General features: G+C 41.2%; 1 protein-coding gene across 1 annotated transcript in view; it reads right to left on the minus strand.

Annotated features, from left to right (window-relative positions):
- PLPPR1 (phospholipid phosphatase related 1) overlaps positions 1-26,445 on the minus strand; it is a 71,681-nt gene that overhangs the window by 38,154 nt on the left and 7,082 nt on the right. Inside the window, exon 3 of the mRNA XM_062512939.1 lies at positions 3,009-3,197. Coding sequence (XP_062368923.1) covers positions 3,009-3,197 — 189 coding nt within the window. The remainder of the gene's footprint in view (positions 1-3,008; positions 3,198-26,445) is intronic.

Here is a 26,445-nt window from a genome sequence, read left to right on the forward strand (position 1 = left end):
CTGGCAGATTGACTACATCACACTGCCTCAGACACGCCAAGGCAAGCGCTACGTGCTGACCATGGTGAAGCCACCACTGGATGGTTGGAGACCTACCCTGTGCCTCATGCCACTGCCTGCAACACCATCCTGGGCCTGGAAAAACAAGTCCTTTGGAGACATGGTACCCCTGAGAGAATTGAGTCAGACAATGGGACTCATTTCAAGAACAGCCTCATAAGCACCTGGGCCAGAGAACATGGCATCGAGTGGGTGTACCATATTCTTTACCCTGCACCAGCGGCTGGGAAAGTGGAATAGTGAAATGGGCTGCTTAAAACCACCTTGAAGGCACTGGGTGGGGGGGACTTTCAAAAACTGGGAGATTAATCTACCAAAGGCCACATGGTTAGTGAACACCCGAGGTTCCACTAATCGAGCAGGCCCTGCCCAGTCTGAGCCCTTGAGAACACCAGATGGGGACAAGGTTCCAGTGGTGCATATGAGAGGTATGCTAGGAAAAACTGTTTGGGTGAACCCTGCCTCCAGCAAAGACAATCCAGTTCGGGGGGTGGTTTTTGCTCAAGGGCCAGGGTGTACCTGGTGGATCATGCAAAGGGATGGAAAGACCAGATGCATACCCCAAGGAGACCTTGTTTTAGGGTGAACTACCTACAATACTGTGCCTGTATCTGTAACTGTATGGATGTCTATAATTTGAAGATTTTTAATTTGATTTGGCATGATGGTAGGGGAAAATTCGGGGTGGATAATGTTGAGGGTTAGTTCTTTCTTTTTTTGCCCTCTGTGGAATTTTCCCCATTGTCATGCTAAGATACCTGTTGACTGGGCCCTGGTGACAAGGGGGAGGGGACGGGAGGGAAGAAGCAAGCCCCGCGAGATTCAAACAGCCAGAAGAGGAAGTGGAAGGCTGGGTCTCGGCCCATTTCCCCTGCGGAGTTCGGACGAGAAGGACGATCGCTGCCTCTCCTCCATCTCCGCCATCCCAGCGTCGGGAAACCATCATCAAACCCTGCCCTGCTGTCTTCTCGCTGTGAACTACCACCATCCAGCACTCTGCTGAGCAGCAGGACCCACACCGTGAGCGGAGCTCTCTCTCTCCATCTCTCTCTCTCCCCCTGGGACAGCGCTGCCACCACCCCCAGCCCTCCTGCGGCTCTGCGGGACCCGCCCGCCCCCAGCACCAGAAACTGCAGCTCAGGGAAAAGGTGCCTGCAGCCAAAAAACACTGGGACTGAGTTACTGTTCTGTTTGTGGGTAATTTCATAGCTGTTGATGTTCTTGTTTGTCTTGTTAGATATACTAGTAAAGAACTGTTATTCCTACCCCCATATCTTTGCCTGAGAGCTCTCTTAATTCCAAAATTATAATAATCGGAAGAATCACATTTCCTTTCAGTCCAAGGGGAAGCTTCTGCTTTCCTTGGCAAACACCTGTCCTTCAAACCAGGACATTGGACAAAGGCTTTAAGATCGTGAAGTCTGACCATTAATCCAGCACTGCCAAGTCAAGACTCCAATTCAGCTTTTCATAAAGAACAATAACTAGGAAAAGCTTCTTGGGTTACTAAAAAGCAAAGAAATACTGATCAAAGTGGAACAAAACTTGAAATGTTTGCATCAAACTTTGGCAGAGCAAGAATTTAAAGAGAAGATCCAAATAAAGAGCAACACTCATTACCTAGTGTTGTGTCAGTAGTCAGGGAACAAACCTCTCATTAATGTCATTGCTATGGAATAAAGGCATAGTTGTGACCCTCCATCTACCTCTACAAAAAGCAGTTGTGAAAGCTATGTCCCTGAATATTGATGGGGAGTTCCAAAATGTGGGGGTTTGGTTTTTTGTTCTGGGTTTTTCTTTTTTTTCATTTTCCAACAACTTACAAGGTAAAATGAAAGCCTTGACATGCAACAAGATCCAATACACAAAACAACTGTTACTGCAGATGTTTTTGGTAAACTCATTATGTAATTCACTTCAAAGCACCCATTTTTTTTCAGAAAGTGTCCTGTACCAAAACCTATAGCCTTTTCTGCAGATCCATTTCACACTTCTTAGCACAAGAATATGATCTGATGCACTAAAATTACTGCAGAACAAAACTTAAAATAGGCTGTGGTGAAACACTCACCATTTGAAAGTAAATACGTCATATACAGCTTTAATCAACTTTTGAAAGGGATGAAAAAGAAAATTAATATAAGAAATAAATATGAACAGGGAAGAAATAAAGAGAAAGAAATGAAACAAAGTCCATAAACACAACCTGACAGGAATTTATCAATGTAATTACACCTACAGCAAAGCTGGGGCTGTTGGTGATATATGCAACCTTCTGTGTGGAAAATGGAAAAGGGTCAAAGTTTTGCTAACCAATGACTGCAATAAATTGTTTGGCATTATATGGACTCAGCTAATTTAATATTTTCATCTGCATAGAACAGCTACATTGCAGCTTACTGGCTGAACAGTGAAGAAAATCAGGTAAAAAAAAGTTAAGTGACTGCCAAAAATAAAGAGATCATAAAAAAAAGGAAATAGCATTCATGTTTTTCTTTTTGAAGGAGCATCCTTCTCCTCATCTAAGCCTTTTAAGGCCATTCAACAGTCCTTTTAATATAGCAGGAAATAATCCTGGATATACTGCACATCTGACCTGGATTTTACTTCAGCTTTATCCTGCTTTCTTATTTCCAATAATACATAACCTTAGCAATAGACCCTCTCTGAAGCCCAGGAAATTCACAACTAATCAGTGAAGTAAGAAAGCTATTGTAAAAGGCTTAACAAGCTCTGACCCTCAGTCTCGCACTGTGATTACCTCAGAATAATTACTTCTGGAAACAACAGATGAAGATCATATTAGGCTGAGGCAAAACAAAGATCTGGCTAAGTGTAAATCAAGAACAGCTGAACAGAGAGGCAAGGGGACAAAGGTATCACAGGACTATTTACTGTTATTATTTATGAAGTGGTCATAGGGATTTCAAATAATTCCTCATACTCACAATTGCTGTCGGAGTTGAAGCTAGCACACAGTAGAGCACAAGTGGTGAAATGAAGCTCTCATCCTCTGTCCCAGGATATGGTTTCATCAAATTGCCATCCTGACAGAAGAAACCTTGGATATGCACCTGAAAAGTGTCGGTGTACTCAAAGTAGTAGGCGAGCAGAACAGTCCCAGCCATGATGACGAGCTGAAAATAAAGCATAGTCACAGAGAGGCGTTAGTTGCTTTTTGAACAGATGCAGCTGTGCCTGTGAGCTACTCCAGTCCTGTGGACCATCCTCCCTCCACCGTCACTCTGACAACCCCTGCCATAATGGTGTGTGAGCGTGTGTGTTTCTGTGCCTTTGCTTTGCAACATCTGTTACATAAACCTTTTGGTAGATGACACTAATGAACGTCTCAGATAGGAGTGGGTCTGCCCAGCAGGATGGGAGCTTTGACAGCCCCTCGTTACCAAAGGGCATGTGAGTGTTAGCACAGTGGGGATCGATGGCAGCGTGGCAGGAGACAGCAGCAGCCACAGCTAAAACCTCTGCTCAGTGGCAGGGAGTGGGAAAGATTGTTACAGAGCCTAGAGGAAGCTAAATCCAAAACACTTCCCCGCTGCAGCTGCAAGCCCGTGATGGAGAACGTGCATGTTGTGCTAATTCAGATGAGCCCTCTGTGACCAATATGAAGAAGCCTCCAGAGGAAGACTTTTCTCCTGCCACTCACCTTTCCCTGGAGCTGCTTCTTAAGAGTAAAGCCTAAGAAGTCTACTCAGAAATCTCCAAGCAACCTGTGGGGATTTCTGTGCACTGCCTTACTTACCCACTTCACCAGAGCCACTTTTGAAAAAAAAAAACAAAAAAACCAAAACTGACTTGAGTCTGAAGCTGCATTTATATCACAGATATGAACTACAAGGAGCCTTTCTAGTATTTCTTTTCATATTGTATGGCTCCTAAATGGGTTGCTTGGAATCTAAGCAATTGACATTTTTTGTATATATCCAGAGCATCAGCTCCCCACACAGCTTCAGTAACGTCACAACAACCTCACCAAAGGTGTCCCTAACCTCAGCTCATGAAAACAAGCAGATTTACTAATTCTTGTTCTCCCTCTGCCACACTGCAAAGAAAATTTCACATCACAGTCCTCACCCAAGACAAAAATAGTAATATTGATTTATAACTGTACCCTTAGGGGTAATGGTCCAAAGGTGAGAAAACTGAATTAGACAGGGTGAAAAAATCCCATCCTTTGGATTTTGATAAAAGACTTTTCATGAGTGAAGCCAAAGACAAGAGCAGAGAGCTCAGGACCCAGGCAGAACAGGAGCCACACAATCAAAGTGCAAAGGGTGTTAAACCTGATGGACCAGTTTAGGCACATTTCCATTTCAATTTTTACTGGATATCTGTACAGTTTTTTACTCCTATCCAGCCTCTCATCCGCCAGCACCTCAAAGACCTTCCCACCTTCATGCCCCAGTCTGCCTTGGTGCCATGGGATTTTCCGAACCCAAAGATTCAGAACTTTGCACTTGGCCCTGTTGAATCTGATAAGGTTCCCAGGGCCCTGCTTCCCAAGGTTCTCCATATCCCTCTGGATGGTATACATCCAGAAATCCTCCTCCTCAGTGTAATAGCATAGAGGCTCTGACAGAAACTCAGAGAGTGCTAATATCCAAATAAAATTATTGCACTTCAAAGCAGTGGGACTGAAGTCCCACACTGTACACACTCTCATAATTCATAGCAAAGAACTTCCCCATATCCTCAACAACTCGGAGATTTTTTTTAAAATACTGTTACTCACAGAAAAGAGGCCCCTGTTCTGCAAGTAAGAAAGCAAGAGGGGAACTCCACTTGGGAGTATAAAGCTGTAAAATATAGAGATTGATATTACAAGAGTGATGACCACACTGTGGGAGACAGAATTTTTGATCAACCTAGACTGAAGACTCCCCATAAATCTTAACAGAGGAGCAAGAAACTTACGGAGAAAAGGAATATGCTGTGAAAATTTCTTGTGTACACTTTAGTCATACAACCTGTCTGTCCTGTATAACAGACACACAGCCACTGCAAAAATCTCCTTTTGCTGTCTGTTTTATCACTCATATAAGTGATATTGAACGTCCATATGAGTAAATTTGAAAACCCCTTGGTATTGCTGCTATTTGTACATAAATAGGTATAGGTTCTTTCAGCTTACCTGCCTTCCCACAGATACTCATATCTTACAGCACCTTTAATATGCATGACTGAAAACTGAAAAACTGTTCTTGCACACAAATGGCAACATAAATATAAAAGAAGTCTTTAATGAAAAGTATTTTGTATGTGGTGTTCCTTAGTGGATAGTCACTGAGATAGCTATTGATGCCCTAGCTCAGTTTGCTTCCAGCAAATTTCACTTCTTTAACTGAAACTGCCAAAGCTTCATGAGCACCACGAACCTGCACAAGTGTTTGCAACCCTTGACACACAGGCTGTGGCTCACAGTTCCACCTATTTTGATCATATTTCTACCTCCCCCCATGCCTGAACTCTGTTCTGAGATCCATGGGTCAGAGACAGAGTCAACACACACTTTTAGAGATCCATGCAACAACAACCTCTTGTATTGTTAAGATCCTCCTAAAATAGAAGATTCAAAACTCCCCCATCAAGCTGATTGGTGGCTCTAACACTGCCCAGCTCCCTGGCCAGTGATACATCTGCATTTAGGGTTGAATTAGATTGGCTAAAGATCCCTGTTTAGATTTGAATCCAACCTATTCTTGCTCACCCAGGGATTTGTTTACTTCTAGGTTGGTTGAGTTTAGGGGACAGCTTCAGACCTGCTGCACTGTAACAGAACTCGAATTTTGCACAGTTATGCAAAATCTGAAAGAATTTGGTGCGTTTTTTTGAGAGAGGTGATGAGACTCTTCGAACAGACACAATGGAGCATCCAACAGCCTTGGCATCTGTGTGTCCTGAAGTAACTCCTAAGTTACTGCTGGAAGGAATTGTTAAGGTGTGTCTTTGCTCTCTAATGGTTAATATCAGAAATATTTAACTATGCATCCCAGACTGTTATGCCCAGGATGGGTCCAGGTGTCCCTCTGTGTTATTTTTCCTTGGAGATGGGAACTCCATTCTTGCAGTTTCAGCACAGGGATGTTAGAAGCACAGCAAATTGGAACAAATCACATTTATTATTAAATTCACAGACCCACTCTTTCTTTTCTAAAAGCAGATCAAGCCTCTATTTAAGAATTACTACATCTGTTCCCTGAAGTATCCTTATTAGGATGAGGCCTCACAAACTCATGTTGGTTCAGGGATCAATATTTTTTACAAGTGTTGGTTGTATTTATTTGTGGCCAGATGATCTCTACTTAGTAAATCAACCTTCAGTTCACAGTACTTTTAACTGACATAAAGAAAGAAAATATCTTAGTTATATTTTGTTTTCTTAAATAATCAAACTTCCTTCTGGCAGAAGAATTGCGGACTTCTAGAAAATACAGGATTTGAATAATTTTACTTGAAACAGTTATTTTGCCAAGCCTTTTTACAGTATTCTCCCTGGGAAATCTTTTCAGGGCTCCTGAAATAATCTATATTGAAAGACCAACTACAATGCCTTAAGAAGGATCTACAGTTTCACCCCATGGAGTGGCCAAGTGGTAAGGAAATGTTGAACATGCCTTCAGACAAGCTTATTTACAAATAAAAAAGAAGATAAAGACTACCACTAATTAGAAGCACATCTGATCCAGATGTGCCAGCAGCTGAAATTTCACACTGAGGTGTGAGGGTGGCAGATGCTTGTTTCCCATTACCTGTTAATGGGAATTAGCAGGATGAACCCTTCAGGGATCAACAAAAGCCTGGTCTACAGCAGTTTGTGAAGCATCTGTTCTGTGCCATTTTATCACAAGTGATTCTCCTTTGAAGGTTTCACCTTCACACTTGTGCAGCAGACCCAGGTCTGTGGAAAGAGAAGTGTATTGGACAGCAAAGGCTCCTGAAGCCTGTAACTGCAGCAAGTTAATGTTTGTAATGGATTATAAGGATCAGACTGACTGCACAACCTTTATTATTGCAAAGAAACTGCATGCAGCAAATCACCTACTTTTTATGAAAATACTGCAAAACAAGGACAAAAAACCAGACAAAGGACTGTTCATTACAACATTATGTTGCATAATGAAAGAGAGAAAAAAGAACCTCTACTGGAATTCCATGTAATGGCAAAACAAGTACAAGTGAATGCTTTCATTATGCTGAATAGCCACTTATTTTACACTGTCAGATTAAATATGAAATCAAATGGTCTTTCCACACTGCTGCTCCTCAAGGTGTTCTCTCTCCCTCACCTTATATAACTGATTCTGAAATAATTTCTTTATGCAACTGTGGCACACAGCAACCGTGTCTGCAGCAGTCTGACAAAGGACATGGCTTTGTTACAGTTCTGAAGACCATTCCATGTGCAGGCGCAAGCTGGGCACTGGAGGCAGAGAGACTTATTAAGTCACACAGGCTTTTGAAGCTGGAGCTGTGTAGAAATCAAAGCAGTCTCTGCAGAGCTTTTTACAAGTCCATTTCATGAACTTATTGTCTTATTTAACCATTTTAGTAATTAAGTATGATTAGGTATAGTTTATAAGGTTGAAGAAGACATGCTTAGACAAAAAAAGAGTTCACGTCTTCCTAAGGTACTTATTTCAGCAGAAGTTGCTTTGTGAGAGTAGCATGACCTCTAAAAATACTAATATCTGGTTAAAAACTCTTTCAGCTGCTTTTTTATATAATGGTCCTTGAAGAATGGTTACGTGTTACACTGCAATAGCTTAATGTTACCTAAGAGCTCACCCACATAAAGAATCCAGATTTCTCCAGCTCTAACTGTGCACTTAAAATAGTACAAGTCTCCCTTAATGGCAACAGACATAAAAGCATAAAAACACTCTAACCAGTACAACCTTTTCATATGTAGAAAATAAAATAAGCAAAAATAAATGAAGCATCTTGATTACTGCAATCTATATAACTCAGATATAACTCAGTGCACTTTATACACTGCTCTAGTTTTCTCAGTTTAAAACAACATTTTTCAACCTTTTCATGTAAAGTCTTTTACTTTTCACCAGTGATTCTTGTATTATAAATTTAAGCCTATTTTCTTTGACAGGTACGAGCCACAGACTGATCACAGGCTGAAACTGTCAGCCTGAAGGAAGGAGGGATATCTACCCACACTGTGGGTCTTATAAACAGCTTGAGCCTGCTCTCACTGTACTCACTGCACTCACAAAGAGCTGGGCTGCCTTGAGAAAGTCTCTTTAAATCAGTTCTGTCTGAGAAAAGCTCAGCCTTTGATTCTGGAGAGGGACAACACAGGTTTTCTCGCTCTCTTCAGAGAGAATGACATGCAGGGTTAGATGACCCTAAAAGCTTCAGGTGGTTAGCCAATGCTATGGGCACTTGCACAAAATTTTGTGTACCTTAAAGAGGCAGGGAGATGAATGGACAAGGAAAGATGGAGCATCACAGGTGATGGAAACTGGAAAAAGCACAGTACTGTCTTTTTAATCACTGACAGCAGAGGAAAAGCATTTCTCCCACAGCCTCAAGAGAGAGGAAATGAATCCTCCTCTTTCTTGTGGAATCAAGTAATACCTATATTGTTATTAGCAAGAGAGTCTCTGTAAAAATCAATACTAAGTATATCTTTTATTTACCTATTGTTATATATAAACCTATTGTTTACCAATTATTATTTACCATGAAAAGGCTTATCATTTAGGAACATGGGTTAGGGACATGGGCTAGTGGTGGACTTGGTAGTGCTGGGTTAATTGTTGCACTCGGTGGACTTACAGGCCTTTTCCAATCTCAATGATCTTGTGACTCAGCTTCCTCTAGTACAACCCTGAATATCTGCTCACCCTCTTGCAATTTCTCTATTTTGGCAAGCATTATAATAATTTGCTTTCTTTATGAAATACTCAAAAAAGTTTGTTTTTCTCCTTTAGCATTTAGATTCTATCCAGTTATGCTACATAACTGGACCTTTAACTAAACCAAGAGCAGAAGAGATTCATGTGGGACAATTCTAAGGAGCTGTTTTTGTGACAGCATAGATCTTGTTATATAGCAGACTTAAAAGAAATGTGATCTATTTAAGAAGAACTGAGTTATATGCTAGATTTGTATCTTTTAATTTAAGGGATGTACTGAGGCAGAAGACGATTAAATTCTGAGCATGATTCAAAGTACATTTTGAAGGCTTATCAGCAGGGGGCATTAATGTCACATTAAATTTCAAATGCCACACTACCAAACATATATGCAGAGCCTGTAATATTTTATGGGGTTTTTTATATATTTGGGGGTTCCTCTGTATTTTTCACATAATCTCATTTTTTTTAAGTATAGCTGGAATTTCAGGTCATTTGGTGGTAATAGTAAGTTGGTTAATAATCTACTGCGGGCTTCATTCTCACTTTTAAAAGAAGTCTTTGTCCCTAGTTTATGTAGTTTGAAAAAGGATGATTTTAAGACCAGTAAATTTGCACTCAGTAGTTTCAAACGGGATTATCGAGCAGGAAGAATAGGTGGGTTCATTCCTCTTGGCGAGCATTTGTCCACAAGTATCAGTTGCTCCTTGACATCAGATCATGTACCTAACTTTCCAATGTTTGCACTCTGACCTTCCTACTCACCTGGAGAAAGATGTTCCCAGAAGGCAATTTTAAATAGCAACATTTTCCCACTCCACTGCCTGAAATAAAAGCAACCACACTGATAATGTAAATTATTACTTACAAATAATTAATCCAGGAGCTCAAGTCCATAGGATTTTATCTTGTGTTAATCTTCCAACACTGACAAACAACAAAAAGAATATTTTTCTTTTTTCACTAAACCTCAGTGAAAGCAGTTCACGAAGGTTCTCTGTCAGAAAGCTGATCTAACTGTGAGCTGGTGACTGAAGGGGTCAGACCTAAAAAGGAAGAGCTCTCCACTGCATTGGCTCTGCTCCTTGGTCTTTTACTCAGGGCTGATTCTCAGATCCTGGCACATTGTGATATCACTCTTTGTTCACTAATAGCATCAAAGTTACAGAACCTGGTCTGACCTTCCTGGATTAAAATCTGTGTATTTTACATCAATCCACAGTCTGTCTGTATGTGCAGTGTAAAGAGATGTAAATTTAAAATTTTGACAGGAATTACATTAGTAATTTTTTTTTCCCACAATAAAAAACTGGAAATTTAGCTAACTCTTTTAAATTGAAGTTGAGATTTTCACACCACCACTTGATTGCAGGAATGGAATTTTTAAGGAAAATTAAGAAAAGTTTAAAATACACAGTCACATTGGGACTTTAAGTAACATTTGGAAGACATACACATTAAAGATGGGGATCAGAAAGTTGCTTGTCTACTACAGTAGCAAACTACTCTGCAAAATTAGGTAGGTCTTGCTTTCAGGGCCAGACTCTCCAGCTTTGTGTTCCATATCTGGGACATCATGGTATGTCCCACACTTTTTCTGTCCCTCAAATACATATCCTGTATTTCATGTAGTAAGTATCTTTCTCTCAGGTAAATGCAGACTGCTACCTTTGTTACAGTAAAAATGAGGTTGTGAAAAACAATAGTGAAATGAAATGTGTACCTCAAACAGCTGTATAAATACAGACATTCTGAATTTCCTGTGAAATCACTGGCTATCTTCTATGTATGAAAATCAAGACTCCTCTCTTAACAAAAACTGAGAACTACAATTTTCCTTTAAGATCTCAGAAACTTGGGGTCTGATACCCTTTCAGATAAATGTCAGGATGAAATTTATAAAAGGGGGGAAGAGAATTAAACTTCCACCTGTCAAGACAGAGAATATATCAGATTTTAAAAATTGTATTTTTATTTAGCACCTGAAGAATGTCATCACTGTTACCAAGTGTTGTTAAAACCTCCAAGCACAAGTATAGCATATTTATCTTCTCCTGAGCAAGTCCCACGTGGTTTTCAGCAGGTGGCATTTATGCTCCACCCAGTTCCAAATGGCACACAGCTAGGAAACTGCTGCTTCCAGCACTTAACGTCTTGAAGTGATCTATAAATTCTGGTGGAGATTAAGTAATTTTTTTTACACAAAAATCTGCATTTAAATGGCGTATGTTCAGAAAGAGTTTTTTTCTTTTTTAGCAACAGAAGCAGAGCAGAGATATATTTTGACTACTCTGGTACTAAATTAAAAGAAACCAAGAGCATTTTTTTTCTCTCCTGTCCTGCCTAGTCTGTCTCCTGGTCTCCCCATCAAGACATCTGCAGAATCAGCTTTTTCAAATGAAGATACTGTAACTTGAGGCATGTACCAGCACCAGTAATACATATACAGCACCTTTAATGACAAAAATAGGCATGTTTCTCAATGCAGCATTACACAGCTTTCTCCAGGTTTGAAGACTTGATGTTGAAGGTGAGAGGGAGAGGAAACTGAGGGATACTGAGGCAGCAAATACCTGTGATCACTTGGGACTGACTGAAAATGAGTTACACTCCCAGGACTGGTTGTTGTGCCTATTCAGCGTTTGCCTAAAACAACAGTACAAAATGCTGCCATCATCTCCTTCAAAAGCCTGTTAACAGTCTTAACATGACTTGTTAAGAGAGCTCTTACTGAATCTCTGAAATCGAGCCTCTAACACACTAGTAAAAACTTCTGTACCTCAAGCACCATGTGAGCAGCCACTGGTAGAAACAGCTGCTTTGGAACAGCTTGTTTGTGGGAAGACTTGGAACTTTTTTCACTGCTTCTTCTAAATGCAGGAGTAGTGCTTTGCACCTCATGAAACTGCCCACAAGAAGGTTAGAACACACAAAATAATCTGCCAGGATGTTCTCAAAAAACTGGTGTCTAAATTGTGCTTGAAAAGATTCAGGGTTTGCTCCTCCAAACCATGCTGGGGATCTACCTATTGGTCTGCTCCAGAAACACCTAAATTCATGAAACTTACCCAAATATTTGCATATAGGAAAGTAATAAAAAGTCCTGAAAACTCAGAGCAACTTCAGAGTTTAATGAGAACTTGGTGTTGAATTTGCCCTTTTAACTCTGAACAAGATGTGCTCTCCTGTGAAAGGCTGTTTTGAGTTTCATTCTTTCTGACAGTAGTTCTTAACCTGGACTACACAGGCATGAGTCGTCCAGTCGACTAGAAATAATGCAAAGTCTTATCATAACTCATTGTCTGCCTAATTTTAGTAACCAAAATCACAAAATTCCAGCTTATTTTGCTTTGAAGTACCACAGTCATTCCATAAAAAACATCTATTTGACTGGCACATATGAATTTTATTTCCATGCATATGTGTCCTCTAAAGATGCCAAATATAGGGACTACTCTGGAAAGTTGAAAAGCTACCTTCGGCTAAAACAGCTTCCAAGTTGCCCTGCAACCCTGATAGTGGTTCACTGACTAATGGGTTTTCGCTGTACAAATGGCTTATAAAAGCTGTTAAATCTATAATGAACCCTAAAGGCTTTTTAATCTAATGACTATTTTCACTTACATTGAGGTGTCAGGACAATTTATTTTCCAAGTGTCAAGAAGCAACAAATCCTGACAGGACACAGGATTCTAACACAACAGACTTAATACATATTTTCAGTATGCTTTTCATGATTGCTCTCTGGTATCTCCATGTGGTACATAAGCAAAACTGTTCACAGGGAGATGCAGAGGTATATTTTGATTTTTAATATGTCATTGTAGGCAGAAAAGCAAGCATCTCTCTGAAAATTAAAGGGGCTGACAGTGAGAAAATCAGATGAAAATGAGAGCAAGGATAAAGCAAAATACAAAAACAATGATCTGCACAATGTGAAAAGCAATCCACACCAAAACACAACCCTTATTTTCCCTTTGCTTGTTCTCAGACTGCAGTTACACCTGCTAATGATGGACTGGGTGACATTTTTAGCAATGTGTTTGAGATGGGTTCAAGGCAAAAGAAATTGAGGACTCTTGCCCACTCCACCATATAAACAAACACTATGGAGCGCATCAGCAGGGCAGTGTACATACTCTCATCCCAACAAATGGTTGCTTATTCTTGTACCCCATACATATTCCATGTCCAGAAGATGATTCCCAGATTGCTCCTTGAAAGAAAGGAGCTACTGATTTTCCAGTTGCTCTACAACCCACAAGCCATTGCCTCACCCATACATCACTGTTCCAGGTAGACCAAAAAAGCTGTAAAAATGCTGTCAGTCAGACATCTAAAAGCTGCTGGGATCTTATCTGGCTAAATGAGGAGGAAACTCTTTTCCGGTTCTCAGCATGTCTGCCTTGCCAATTCAGGGAACATCTCTCCTGGGACAGAAACCTTATAATAAATTCATAGAGCGTGCATGGTAGCTCCTCAGAGAGCTCCTCATTCTCTCACCTTCTTCACACTGAAAGCACTTGGCAATTCTGCTCCTTTCTCAGACATTTTTGGCAGTACTTTCATCTCTTTTGTTCTGGTCATTAGTTCTACCTGTTTGGAAAGAATCTCAGCAAGAAACCAAAGCTGTCAGGTTCTTGAAAGATGTCACTCTGGGCAACGCAAAAGTGAGAAGAAAGGTATCCTAATTCCAAAGCAAATCAGTACATAACCCACATTTATTTTTAGTGAACACTAAAAACACTAACACTATTTTAGTTAAACTGTAAGTTGGAGAGCTATGAGGTTTAGAAGAACAGCAGTAACTTCTTTTAGTTAGAAAATTCTATTCTTAGACAGAACAGAACTGTTTTTCTACAATATTTCTCAACCCAGAAAATCCCAGGGTAAACACAAAGCCTCAGAGAAGCCAAATTCCAAGGAGCTCTACATTCTTCGGCCCCTTTCTTGCTGCTTTTGAAACACATGGTCCTGATTCCACTGATTTTGAAAGGTGTTAACAGTCAGCCTTTTCTCCAAAAGCTTCATTACTTATGGGCATTCTCTGGGCAGTTGCTTGGGGTTATAAATGGGCAACCAATTTCTCAGCAATGGATGTGCATGAAGAGACAAGAGACTGTGGTCAGACCTTTTATCACAGCACTGTTTCTGCAGCAGGGTCTCTCCCTCCACTACCCATGCGGCAAAAATGAACACATTTTATTGCTCCCTCCCTGTGACAGACCCACTGTTCTACTATGAGGACTTGGACAGGCATTCACATCTTTTGTATCCTTGCAATCAGAGTGCTTACTGATGTGCATCTGGAGCTAACTTGTGTTCCTTCTCTTCAAAGATGACACTCAGTTCAATCAGTTACAACAAACCGCAATGTTTAATTCTTTGCCCTGCTGTCAAGCACTTTTTTTGTTATTATTAACTAATTATTGCAGCAGTCTCTCTGACATTCTACCTCTTCCTGGTAGAGTGGCATGGCACTCTGACACATTTAAGCATTTTTGTAACCTGCCTCTTTTCCCATATGCATCAAAACCCTTTGTCTGATTTTTGAATGACTAATGCTTCACTGCTACCTGTTGAGGAAAAGAAGAAAAGGAAAGGCTGAGCAATTGTGTTTCAAAGCCAGCAGCTTTACAGAGGACTGCAATTATTTATTATTAAGATATATTTTTAATGTTTTGCTGGTTCAGTGGAGCTGTAAGTTGATAAATGTTTAGTTTTAGGAGAAAAAAATTACTTTGCTATGAAAAATTCTGCTGATAGTTCAAGGTCATTAAAGAAAAATACTTACGAAGAAAGGAAAAGCTGAGTAATTAAACAGCAGCTACTGAAACGCACTTGGGTATTCTCAGGTAAATCTGAAAAAAGTCATGCCTTCAGACTGAAGCAAAAGTCAAGATAAAAAGGTCATATGCAGACACTGAGATCCTGACTCTCACCAAAGAAGTAAATGTAGGCAAGTCACCCTGTGCTTCCATTTCCTCACTTGTAAAAATAAAAATACAGGTCCCCTTATAAACAATGTGGTACAGCAATTATCTCAGCATCAAGGAGAAATGGCAAATAAGGGAGCAGTTAAATGGAGCCACCAGCTACAAACAACTGTGAAGAAGATGCCAGACTGTGACTGAATTGCTTTTGCTGGCATGCACCTCTGGAGATCACCTAGATTGGCTTCTCGCTTGAAGTTGTGTCAGCTGCAGCAGGCAGTCCAAGTCCCTGTCTAGTTGGGTGTTAAACATCTTCCAAGGACAGAGGATCCACAAGTTCTCTACATCATCTGCCCAGGAGTTTCATCACCCTTAAAGGATGACAGCTTTTATTATGTTAAATGCCATTTACTGTTGCAATTTGTGCCCACTGCCTCTGATCCCTTCCCTGCATATCACAGTCTCTCTCTCATACTGGGGAACTCAGCATAAATGCATCTCAACAGCATGTATCTTACCAGCACTGAGCAGAGGAAATGATCCCTGCTGACTTGCTGAAAATGCAACCTCCCTTCTTGCTGTCCCAGCCTGCCCTTCCTGAAAATGCCTCTTTATCCAGGGCACTCCACTTACATGAGCTATCACTCCATATCATTGTGACACCAGCAAAATCATAGCCCTGCAAATGCATTCAGATTTCTAATTCCTCTCATTCCCTTCCCACAGCATGCACCTCAGTGTACAAGGACTGTGACCATGCACTTGTTCCTGGCTTTGAGTATTGTTAAAGGTTGAATGGAGTCCTGGTCTGGTGTGATCGAAGAATAAGTTCAGTTGGAAGGGACCCACAAAGATGACAGAGTCCAGCTCCTGGCCCTGCCCCGAGCCATCCCCAAGAATCACACCCTGTGAACAGACAAAGTGACCTCAGCCACTCATATGGCTTCACCTCCTGGTCCTTCACCAACCTCACTGCCCTTCTTTTGACACTCTCTAACAGCTTAATATAATTCTTATACTATATTTGTAGTGCTCCAATCTGCCCCAGGACTTGAGGTGGTGTCATCCCAGTGCAGAGCAAAGCAGGACAATCCCCTCCCTTGCCTGGCTGGCCGTGCTTGGGCTGGTGCCCCCAGGACTGGAATGTTCCTCCTGGCTGCCAGGGCACTGCTGATTCCTATCCAGTTTGCCATTGACCAGGACCCCCAGGTTCCTTTTCATTCCCCAGTCTGTCTATACATCCAGGGTTGCCCCATCCCCAGTGCAGAGTCCAGCATTTTCCCTCCCTAAACTCCATATGGTTGCTGATTACTCAGTTCTCTAATTCACCTATGGTCTCTCTGCAGGGCCTCTGTGCTCTGGAGGGAGTCAACAGCTCCTCCCAGTTTTGTATCATCTATGGTCTTGCTTAGATGGTCTTGCACTGGTTGAAAATCTGTCCTTCTCTGGAAAAGTGAAAGGATGGTAACTGGGATCACAGGTTTAGGAACTGGTTAGTACTCAGTATGAAATAAATACTTGCCAATGGAGACGCTTAATCCTGAATCCTGACTGTGTGTTTGTGTAATCTGCTTGTGTCATGGCAAACAAATAGATTGAGTCACAAATTATTAAACATGCCAGAGAAGCATCTGGTTGTGCTGATTTCCCAAAAGTGGATTGAAAACTTTCACTGTCACTTCCTTACTTATGTGTTTATGCTTGGTGGGATTCCACTTCATTGTTCTTCTCTTGATTAGTACCCGTTCTGTTCACACCATGGGGGGTCCTTTGCTCAGTCCTCATCCCTTATGGGTCCTTCCAACCTGCTCCTTCACTTCCTCAATTCTTACTCATTATTTCCATTCCCACTCCATCGCTATTAGTTTAAGCTCTCCTCTCCATGTTGGCCAGGCTGCTGGCAAAGCTGCTTTTGTTCCATTTGGTCAAGCTGATTGCCTTCTAAGCAGTCCAGATCATCAAAGAGCGTCCCATGGACACAGAAGTCAAGCCTTCCTGCTGACATCAGGTATGGGTCATTCACTTAAGAGCTGGACTAAGGCTATTCTGTGATCTGTGATCTCAACTGTGGACCCATCAGATCCATCCAGTCCTCTTCAGACCCTCCTCCTCCTCACCAGCAATATCAAGGAAAGCACTCATGGGAGCCTTTACTCTCCACAGGTAGAGAAAATTTCAACATTCCACTCACTGTTTTCTCTTGCCACATGGTTCAGGTTGAGTTGGTCTAAGTATTTCCCTGTACAGAGCTCTCATCCAGGGAGCTGACTCAGCACTGAACCTCCTCTCATGGCTGCAGATCTGCAGGTGGAGCAGGGGTCTGCTCCCCCATAGCCAGAAGTCACAGCTTCTAACCTTCATCATCATTGGAGTTTCCACCTTCCAGCCCTGGTAAACAGAGAAATCTGTTCTCCTGCTGCAGTTGAAGGTTCAGGATTTGGAAGATGCAGCATCGCTGGGCAACCTGTACCAGTGTCTCACTTGACCCTCCTTGTTCAGGACTCAAGATCCACAAGCTCAGAGACCCCTTGGATCAGGAGTAGCTGGCAGAGCTGACTAGAGGCTGCTGCTAGCAGACATAGGCTCATCTAGCTGTCCTCACTGGCAACCTGATGTTGCTCTAAGAGTTTCCAGGGCTCCCCTGACAAGTCATAAGAAATTCCCAGAAGACCAAGAAAGTCTCAGAGGAGAGTGGAGATACTGCTGTGTCATTAGCTGTGTCTGGCAAACAGGGAAAGACTGCAGACTTTTCAAGTGCTAGGTACAGTAGTTTTTACTTTTTCTGTCAACTACTGAAGTTATTGGTTGATATAAACAAAAATTACAGATGTCATAAGAAAGCTGTAAAGCCCCTTGACATTGGTATTATGCATGCCAACAATTTATAAGGGCTTTTCATATTAAAAAAAACCAACAAAGCCCTGGGAAAAAATCTGTAACAAACTATGTTGAGGGTTAGTTCTCTCCCTTTTTCACTCTGTGGAATTTTCCCCATTGTCATGCTAAGATACCTGTTGACTGGGTCCTGGTGACAAGGGGGAGGGGACGGGAGGGAAGAAGTAAGCCCCGCGAGATTCAAACAGCCAGAAGAGGAAGCGGAAGGCTGGGCCTCAGCCCATTTCCCCCGCGGAGTTCGGACGAGAAGGACGATCGCCGCCTGTGTCCCATCCCAGCATCAGGAAACCACTATCGGACCCTGCCTTGCTGTCTTCTCACTGTGAACTACCACCATCCAGCACTCTGCTGAGCACCAGGACCCACACCGTGAGCGGAGGGCTCTCTCTCTCCATCTCTCTCTTCCCCTGGGACAGCTCTGCCACCACCCCCAGCCCTCCTGCAGCTCTGCGGGACCCGCCCGCCCCCAGCACCGGGAACTGCAGCTCAGGGAAAAGGTGCCTGCAGCCAAAAAACACTGGGACTGAGTTACTGTTCTGTTTGTGGGTAATTTCATAGCTGTTGCTGTTCTTGTTTGTCGTGTTAGATACACTAGTAAAGAACTGTTATTCCTACCCCCATATCTTTGCCTGAGAGCTCTCTTAATTCCAAAATTATAATAATCGGAAGAATCACGATTTTTTTTTTCAGTCCAAAGGGAAGCTTCTGCTTTCCTTAGCAAACACCTGTCTTTCAAACCAGGACAAACTAGTAAGCAGATTGACACTCCAGAGGATGCAACAACACCATGTTAGAGAGAGTTGAGTCATGATACAACAAACCTGTTTTATACCCTTCTCTAGCTATCGTCTGTTTATCACAGATGTTCAGAGCCCAGCTGCCAAGACAAGGTTCACAACCACCTTAGTTCTGTTGGTGAAGGATGTTGCTCTCCTGGGTGCAAGGGTTGCTTGGTCTGAGGACAATGCAGCTCTTTCGTATTGGTTAAATCAACTCAGTATTCTCTTAATAGTTGCGAAGCACTTTGAATGTCTTTAGACAGAAAGATCTCCTAGTGGTACTAGTACACAAACAAACCACAGTGTAATTGTCATTGAAAGAGGTGCAAAGAAGGTGATGACAAAATGGTCAGCACAGGCACAGGAACAGCCTTGCTGCATTTCTGATTTTCTTATAAGGACAGCAGATGAGTGAAAAATACCCCAGGGAATGCACTGCAGGACCCCTGCGTTGCAGGTGCCATAACCCTTCAGTGCACAGAAGACTCATGAACTCTAAAACCGACAGTCAATCTGCCATTGTTGTTGTAAGCACACACCATCATGAGTAATAATTTCATGTCTGTTAAGACCTGAGCACCCATTTAGCATCATGTGCACAAAATGCAACAACTCTCAAAGCATCAATTCCTGCTGTCTCACTTATTTCCTGTAAATGCATCAGCATTGATCTATTTTCATTCTGTGTCTTCAACAGCTCCACTGAGCAGTTGCCACAGTTGTGACAAAATGACAAGTGCAAACCTACCTGTGTAAAAAGCATAGGCTCTGACTTTAGGAATGGGATCTGCAAACTACTTGCACTGTATCCACCACCTCACAGAAATCCCTGGTGAAATACACCAGTGAAGGAAACATCTCAAAGAACTGTTTATTGCAAAAATGCTGGGATGTGGGAGTGGACTGAGAAGAAGCACCAGATGTCCCTTCAGAACACCCCAGGAGTTACAAAACAGATCATGAAGCCTGAGGTGGACTGGCCAAGCCAGTTAGAAATACAGAAAAAGAATTTCTCCAGAAAGACTTTTTGTTGTCACCACATTCTGCTGCAGTAATAATAGATTTATTTATTTCATGTTACTTAGGTATTGGCAACTGGATTATCTATTTGTGCTTTAGAGGGAGAAGACCTTACAATTTAGAAACTGTTTTCTACCCACACTAAGGCACCCAAATGTTGCCAGAAACTTGCAGTTGATGCAGTACCTTAGGTTTGTATAGGATGCACAAGGCTTGGCAGACCAATTCATAAACCTGGTATTAAAACTCAGTCAGAATCTCTAGAGAGCAGAAAATGCCAATATTATTTCAAAACTAAATCACTGAAACAAATCTTTTTGCCATAAGGCTGATGTTAAGACTTCACTCTTGAAACACTGCTAAAACAAAGCCCTCATTTTCAGTGTCTGGAGTGGCTAGTCTGGAACCAGAAATCAAGTCATGATGAAATGGGCATGATGCTTCAGAAGACCTATTCTACTTTTAAAAATTCTCCTGATGTCAAAGCCACTCTCAAAAAAGCTGGGAGGGGTCTGATACTTCAAAATATGCTTTAAGTATCTTCTTTTGCTGCTGCATTTTTAATGTCTTTTCTACTGATCAGTTCTGGAAAGGCTTGACTGTTGTACTTAGGGTTACTCAGACTGCATTTGTGAGTCCCTCTTGATTCCTTTCCACTCTTTTTAGAACCTCATGTAACTTATGCAAATTATCACGGGAAGTAAGTGCAGGGATATTCCTACAGACCAAAACAAAACAAAATTTTATTCACAGATGCAGACCAGAGGAAATAGTGCTGCTTTATTACAGGAACAATCAGCAATTTGATAATGCACTGAGCCTTTCTTGATCTCCAAATTTTCACGTATCTGAGGAAATAAATAGCTCAATGTTGTGTGCAATGTGTGGAGAGAAAACACGAAAAACCCTTAGGTTTTTGAAGTAGGCAAACAAACAAAAGTTAACACATTAAGAGCTTTACAGCAATATCCATGAAAACAAAACATAAGTACACTTCTGAAGAGGAAGGAGGGAAAAAAGTGGGCAGTTACATATTGTGTCCTGTGCACTTTCACATTGCTATCTATCTTAAACCTAGTTAAGGAGGCTTTCCAGTCATTACTGGAAATGCCTTCCAACTTAGAAGGCTTCAAATATGGCCTGCAGACTTCTGCACACACAGAACACCTGCATGAATAGTGCCTTTTTCATAACCCCTTTCCTCAAAGATTTACACAAACTTTCTGATCGGTAGTTTTTCTAGAAAAAAATCACTAAAGCTCTGGGTTTTTTCTTACAAACAAGTAGGAAAAATGCATTCATACTTCAGAACCAGAGCAAATCCAATCTTACTACCTGCTGAGTATTTAAAAAAACCAAACCTGTACAATTCCTTCTCTTAGAAACCTGATTAAACAGAGCAACATATTATCAATTACAGTAAGTCTCAGAAGTGTTGGCTAGCTTCAAGGTACAATGTAAACAGGTAAAGCAGTTTGTTCATAGCATTTTTTTCTACTACCAAATGAATTTTTATTATTCACAAAGACAAAGAAATTTTTGGTACCTTTAATCCCTTCCTAGAAAAGTCTACCAGATTCATTGGCGGAAACAATGTTGTTATTCAGGTTGTCAAATGGATTACTTGCAATGGGAACTTTTCGGGATAAAGGGAAGGATAAAAAAAAGATTTCATGTGTCTGCAAGCAGGGATACAAGCTTTCTTTCACTTAGGTTTTAAAGAAAAGTTCAGTAAAGCACCTAATCTCTCATGGCAACATCTTAATGTTAATTTTAAGAGGTCCTCAAGAAGCTAAGGAGAATGAAATAATAATGAGTTTTATTTCACAGTGCCTATTTTGGTCAAGAGTTTTCTGTGTTGTCTGCCTAACTGTGAAGCACTTAGAAGGATTCTTTTATAGTCAGGTAATATGAAAGCTGTTCAAAAAAAGCTGTTCAATATAGTAATTCAACAAAAATAATCCAAAGTTCAAGAGACACCTCTTCACTGCGATTAAGTCTATTTTACAACAACATGGAGTTATCCAGTCACCTGGAACAAAGGAGGTATGTGGAGGATGAAAGAAAGCAAACGCTGAGGAACAACTAGCAAATGGGGAACATAAAGAGATTTTTAGAAAGAGGAACGAGAAACAGATACATATGCTGAGTGGATGAATTCAGAAACAACAAATCCTAAGAAAAATAAGTGACTGAAGCACAGGGATTATGCAGAAATATTACCCTGCTACAAGAGGAGCCCCTCTGAGTTTGCACAGCATCTGTCAGCACCGGTTCTGGCAGCCCAAGTGGGGATCTAATGACAGGCAGTGACACAAAACCAGGATATGTCATGGCTCTGGGGCACTCCAGGGACAGTGTGGCTGGACAGGGCCCGGGCAGAAAGGGACCTGGGGGCACTGGTCAGCAGCTGACTGAACACGAGCCAGCAATGTAACCTGGTGGACAGAAAGGCCAGTGACATCCTGGCCTGTATCAGGAATAGTGTGGCCAGCAGGAGGGAGGTCATTCTTCCCTGTACTTGGCACTGATGAGGCCACACCTTGAATGCTGTGTCCAGTTCTGGGCCTCTCAGACAGGAGGATATTGAGACACTTGAGCACGTCCAGAGGAGGCAACGAGGCTGGGGAGTGGCTTAGAAGTCCTACGAGGAATGGATGAGAGAGCTGGGGCTGTTCAGCCTGGAGAAAAGGAGACTCGGGGGTGATCTTATCACTCTCTACAACTTCCTGAAAGGTGGCTGCAGTCAGGTGGGGGTTGGTCTCTTTCTCCAAGCAGCAACTGCCACAACCAGAGGATACAGTCTTAAGTTGCACCAGGGGAGATATAGGTTGGATGTTAGTAAAAAGTTTTTTATGGAAAGAGTGATCAAGTACTGGCATGATCTGCCCAGAGAGGCAGTGGAGTCACCATCCCTGGATGTGTTTAAATAAAGACTGGATGTGGCACTTGGTGTCAATGTTTAGTTGAGGTGTTAGGGCATGGGTTGGACTTAATGATCTTGGAGCTCTCTTCAACCTTGTGATTCTGTGATTCTGTGCTCACAGCATCCCTGTTGAGCAGCACAGTACATTTAAGCATGGCCTGGATGGAGAAGGAAGGAACAGAGTCGTTGAGGTCTGCAGCTGTTTGGAAGTTAGTTCACCTTGGGATGCCCTTCCAGTTAAAGGTTATGTTAAATCTGATGGGATTTATTCTGCACCGTCTAGGAAAAGTGGACATTATCTTGACTAAAACATTGTATTTTGAATATCCAAAATTGCCATCTTATGTCTCTATGTCCTTTATGCAATTTTAATGATATCATTAAAGCTCTAATGCAAGCACCAAACTTTTATTATGAGATGTGACTCTTTTAAAAATAAACAAATAAAAAGTCACTTCAAATATATTCAATGTCTCTTATAAATGTAATTTTGAGGACTACAGCAAACTTAAGGTGCCATTTCACACTCCTCAAATGCTGCTAAAAAACATTTGAGCACACCCAAATGTACAAAATTTTCAGAACACCTAATCAAGAAATTGTAATAAAATAAGTGCCACATATCTCACGAATGTTCTAAATTTACTGATTTTTTCACAGCTCCCCAAGCCCTGCTGTGATGCTGATAACAAAAAGAAGTCCAAGATGCAGTTGTCTCACACAAATGATTTCAGTATTTCAGAAATTCTGCTACTTGGTAGTTCAGATGCTGGCTTGACTACATAAGTACTGACAGGAAAATGTATGTGGGCAAGGAAAAAGAATGCTTTCCTTCAGTGCTTCTGTAAATTGAAACTTTAAAAAAATTACATCTGAACTGATATTTAAAGATGACTCAATCTGTCCAAACATAAAATAGCAAAAAGTAAAGGAAAATGTACCCCACTGTAGAAGCAGAAATCTGGTGAGGCTACAGCATACCTACAGTTCAAATCCAAGTTTGTACCGAAACAAATACAACATTAGAACTTTATATTTTTCAGATTTTTAAAATTTTATTCTTTTGGGGGAAGGGAGAAATATATTTTCTCTATTAAATCCTCAGCCCTTTGCAATGACCTATATATCAGGCTGTCAAGAAGAAACAGTTTTCACTCTGCCTGCAAAGGTTTTCTAAGGGCAGAAGAACAGATTTACTGTGAAAAAGTGGCATCTTCAGATTACTGAATTTAAAGATGCCCAATGTTTTAAGTTTTAATGGTGTTACATATTTGACTCTCCCCTATTACCATGTGAAAGTCAGGATTACAATAATCCACAATGAAGCACAATGAATAATATGAATTAGTCATATATCAAAGCCTTTTGGTATTCAGTAACTCTTTGATTAAGATAATTCAATTTAATCTGGTTCCAGAAAATTTTAGTGTTTTCACATGTGAAGACACACCTCAGATGTGCCCAACCCCTTCAGGAGTAACTGCACTTGAAAATAAATCCTTAGATAACTCCCTGAAACAACTCAAGCCCTCAGGCTAGGACTTGTAGTGTGAGCAGGAGGAAAAGAGAAGTAGGAAATCCCTCATCAGCAGAAATTACTGATCAAATTTCTCCTTTTGTTACCTAGTGAGCCATTATAGTCCTAACTCTTGTTGAGAAGAGGGTTTTCTTTGCAGGAAGAAAAAGATACTACTTCTTCAAAAGCGTCTATTCAAACAGACACAATGACTCTAAAGCTGCTCTCATGCCTTTCCCCTGATGTCATGTGTAGTTGTGAGGATGCTGTTTACCAAACTTGCCTTCCAAATTTATTTGCTAAATGCAATTATTGTATCACCTTGCACTTGCTGTCACTAATGATAAGCGTCAAATAGGCTGCAAAAGCAAGGACAACACTTGGACCTACCAAATTCAAAGATACACTGGACTCCTCCTACACCCCCCTAGCCTGATTTTTCTCCTAGAAAGCTGACTGACAAAATGAGATGAACAAACAGAGCGCAAGAGCACAGAGCATGGAAGACAGTACTGGATGAAGACCTCAGGGTAGTTCACCAGTCCCACAGGAAGAGGACTGGTATTTTCCAGGCACTGCACTTCTCCCACTTCTATCCCTGGCACTGTCCAGACATCAGGGAGCTTAACTGTTCTGACAATTTATTCCTCACCTGTGGAAAACTGGCTGTACTTTCTTGTACATAACACATAAGCCAGTTGTGACTGTACCCTTCCCCACCTTCAACCAGCACACGCTAGGTGGTCCATGGAAGCATTATAGATGAGTAATTTGATAGTTGGCTCTCACGTTTAAGAGATGAATATTTTGTATATGTTAAAGAAAGTTTTACTGATGTATAGTTACGTTATTGTGGTTTATTATTTAGATGCCCTGTTCTCCCCATAGTCCTCTTTCTCTCCTGTGTGATTAACCTGTGCCCTTTGCATAGGGCACTTTGGGAGGAGGGAAGGCTTGTTACAGGAGGCACAGCATGACAATACCTGACCTCCAATCAAGCTGCAAAAAAAGGAGCCTCCACCAAAAAACAGCAAAGAAAGGGTTGACTGATAAGACTTTAAGAGGGGCCAAGGGTATGAAAAGCAGAGCATTTATTTTGTAGATGAGCACATGGCAGTTTAGTCCTACACTCCTGGCACTGTAATATTTCTTTACTCAGTCTTTGTTGTACTTTGTTAAGGTTTTTAATAAACCTTTGAAAATTTTAAAAGTGAGTGCTGTTTCTCACAATGTAACAGTGTAACACAACATTCCCTGGACCAAACCTTGCAAAGTGGGATAGCAAAATAATGGCACAGCTGTGCTGAAATGTTGTTACAGATGTTTTTGAGAGACCTCTGTCCCAGGAGGTGAAGGAGGGAGGAGATGCCCCACAAAGAGCTTTGGCAAACGAAGGCCACTGTAAAGGAAAATGGAAGAACATGAGACTTTTCCTCCTGTCATGCCAGACACCGCTTCTCCTGCTTTCTCTCATGCTTGGCTGCCATCCGTGAGACCACTTTAGTGAAGAGTTCTGGCCATCAACAAATCCTCACACAGGCTGCTGTGCACTATTGGCATTTTTTGAGACAGATCCAGGGCATTTCAAAAAGCAGCTCTCCAGCGTTTGCTGCATCCTCTGGGTCCATAACTGACTCCAAAGGGCTCTGGAAGCTCTGGAGTAGGGCATCTTCTTACTATTTAACATCTGTCTAATGCAAACCAAGGTTGGGAGACAGCCTCCTGAAGATTCCTTTCAGGATGCTGTCTGCAAAAGAGGGCAGCAAAAAGAAGAATCTGAGTCTCCTGCACATCCTAGTTAATTGTTTACATGTTTAACAAATTGTACTGCACCAAATCTTCACAAACATTTTGTGACAAATGCCAGACTGTAATGACACCTCTTATAATATAATGAAGAGTCATCCAGAAAGCTGCCTGCATTATCTGGGAGAGCGACTCAGATTTAATAAGTGGATCAAAATTAGTTAAATATTCCCTATTTAGTCTTTAAATCCACTCATAATGTGGCATTGCATTTCCAATTAGGGAATAAAAATGTTGATTAAACATTTATGTCATTTTAGATTAGACATCACATGCTATACCTTTACTATTAAAACTTTTTTTTTTTTTTATTTTGAGCATAAAAAGGAATTTATAGAGTCAAGCACAGAGTTCAAGATTTTATAATGAGCCATTCATATTCAGGTCAGGTTCCATAATAACTAACTGCTACAAGTTAGGTCAGTGGGAGGAAAATGAAATGGGGAAAAAAATGGAAATTAGAGTAAGGGCTAAAACTGTGATATATTTGTACAGACTGAAGCATGATAGTATTTAAAGTGTCCAAACTCCTTGTGACACCTCATTTCTACCTCTGTCACCACAATTTCATCAAGGCATGCTGAAGAGTAGGCAGTTAGCAAATACCTAATGGCAGGGC

This window comes from Cinclus cinclus, chromosome Z, assembly GCF_963662255.1.
Source record: "Cinclus cinclus chromosome Z, bCinCin1.1, whole genome shotgun sequence".
In the NCBI taxonomy this organism is placed as follows: Eukaryota; Metazoa; Chordata; class Aves; order Passeriformes; family Cinclidae; genus Cinclus; species Cinclus cinclus.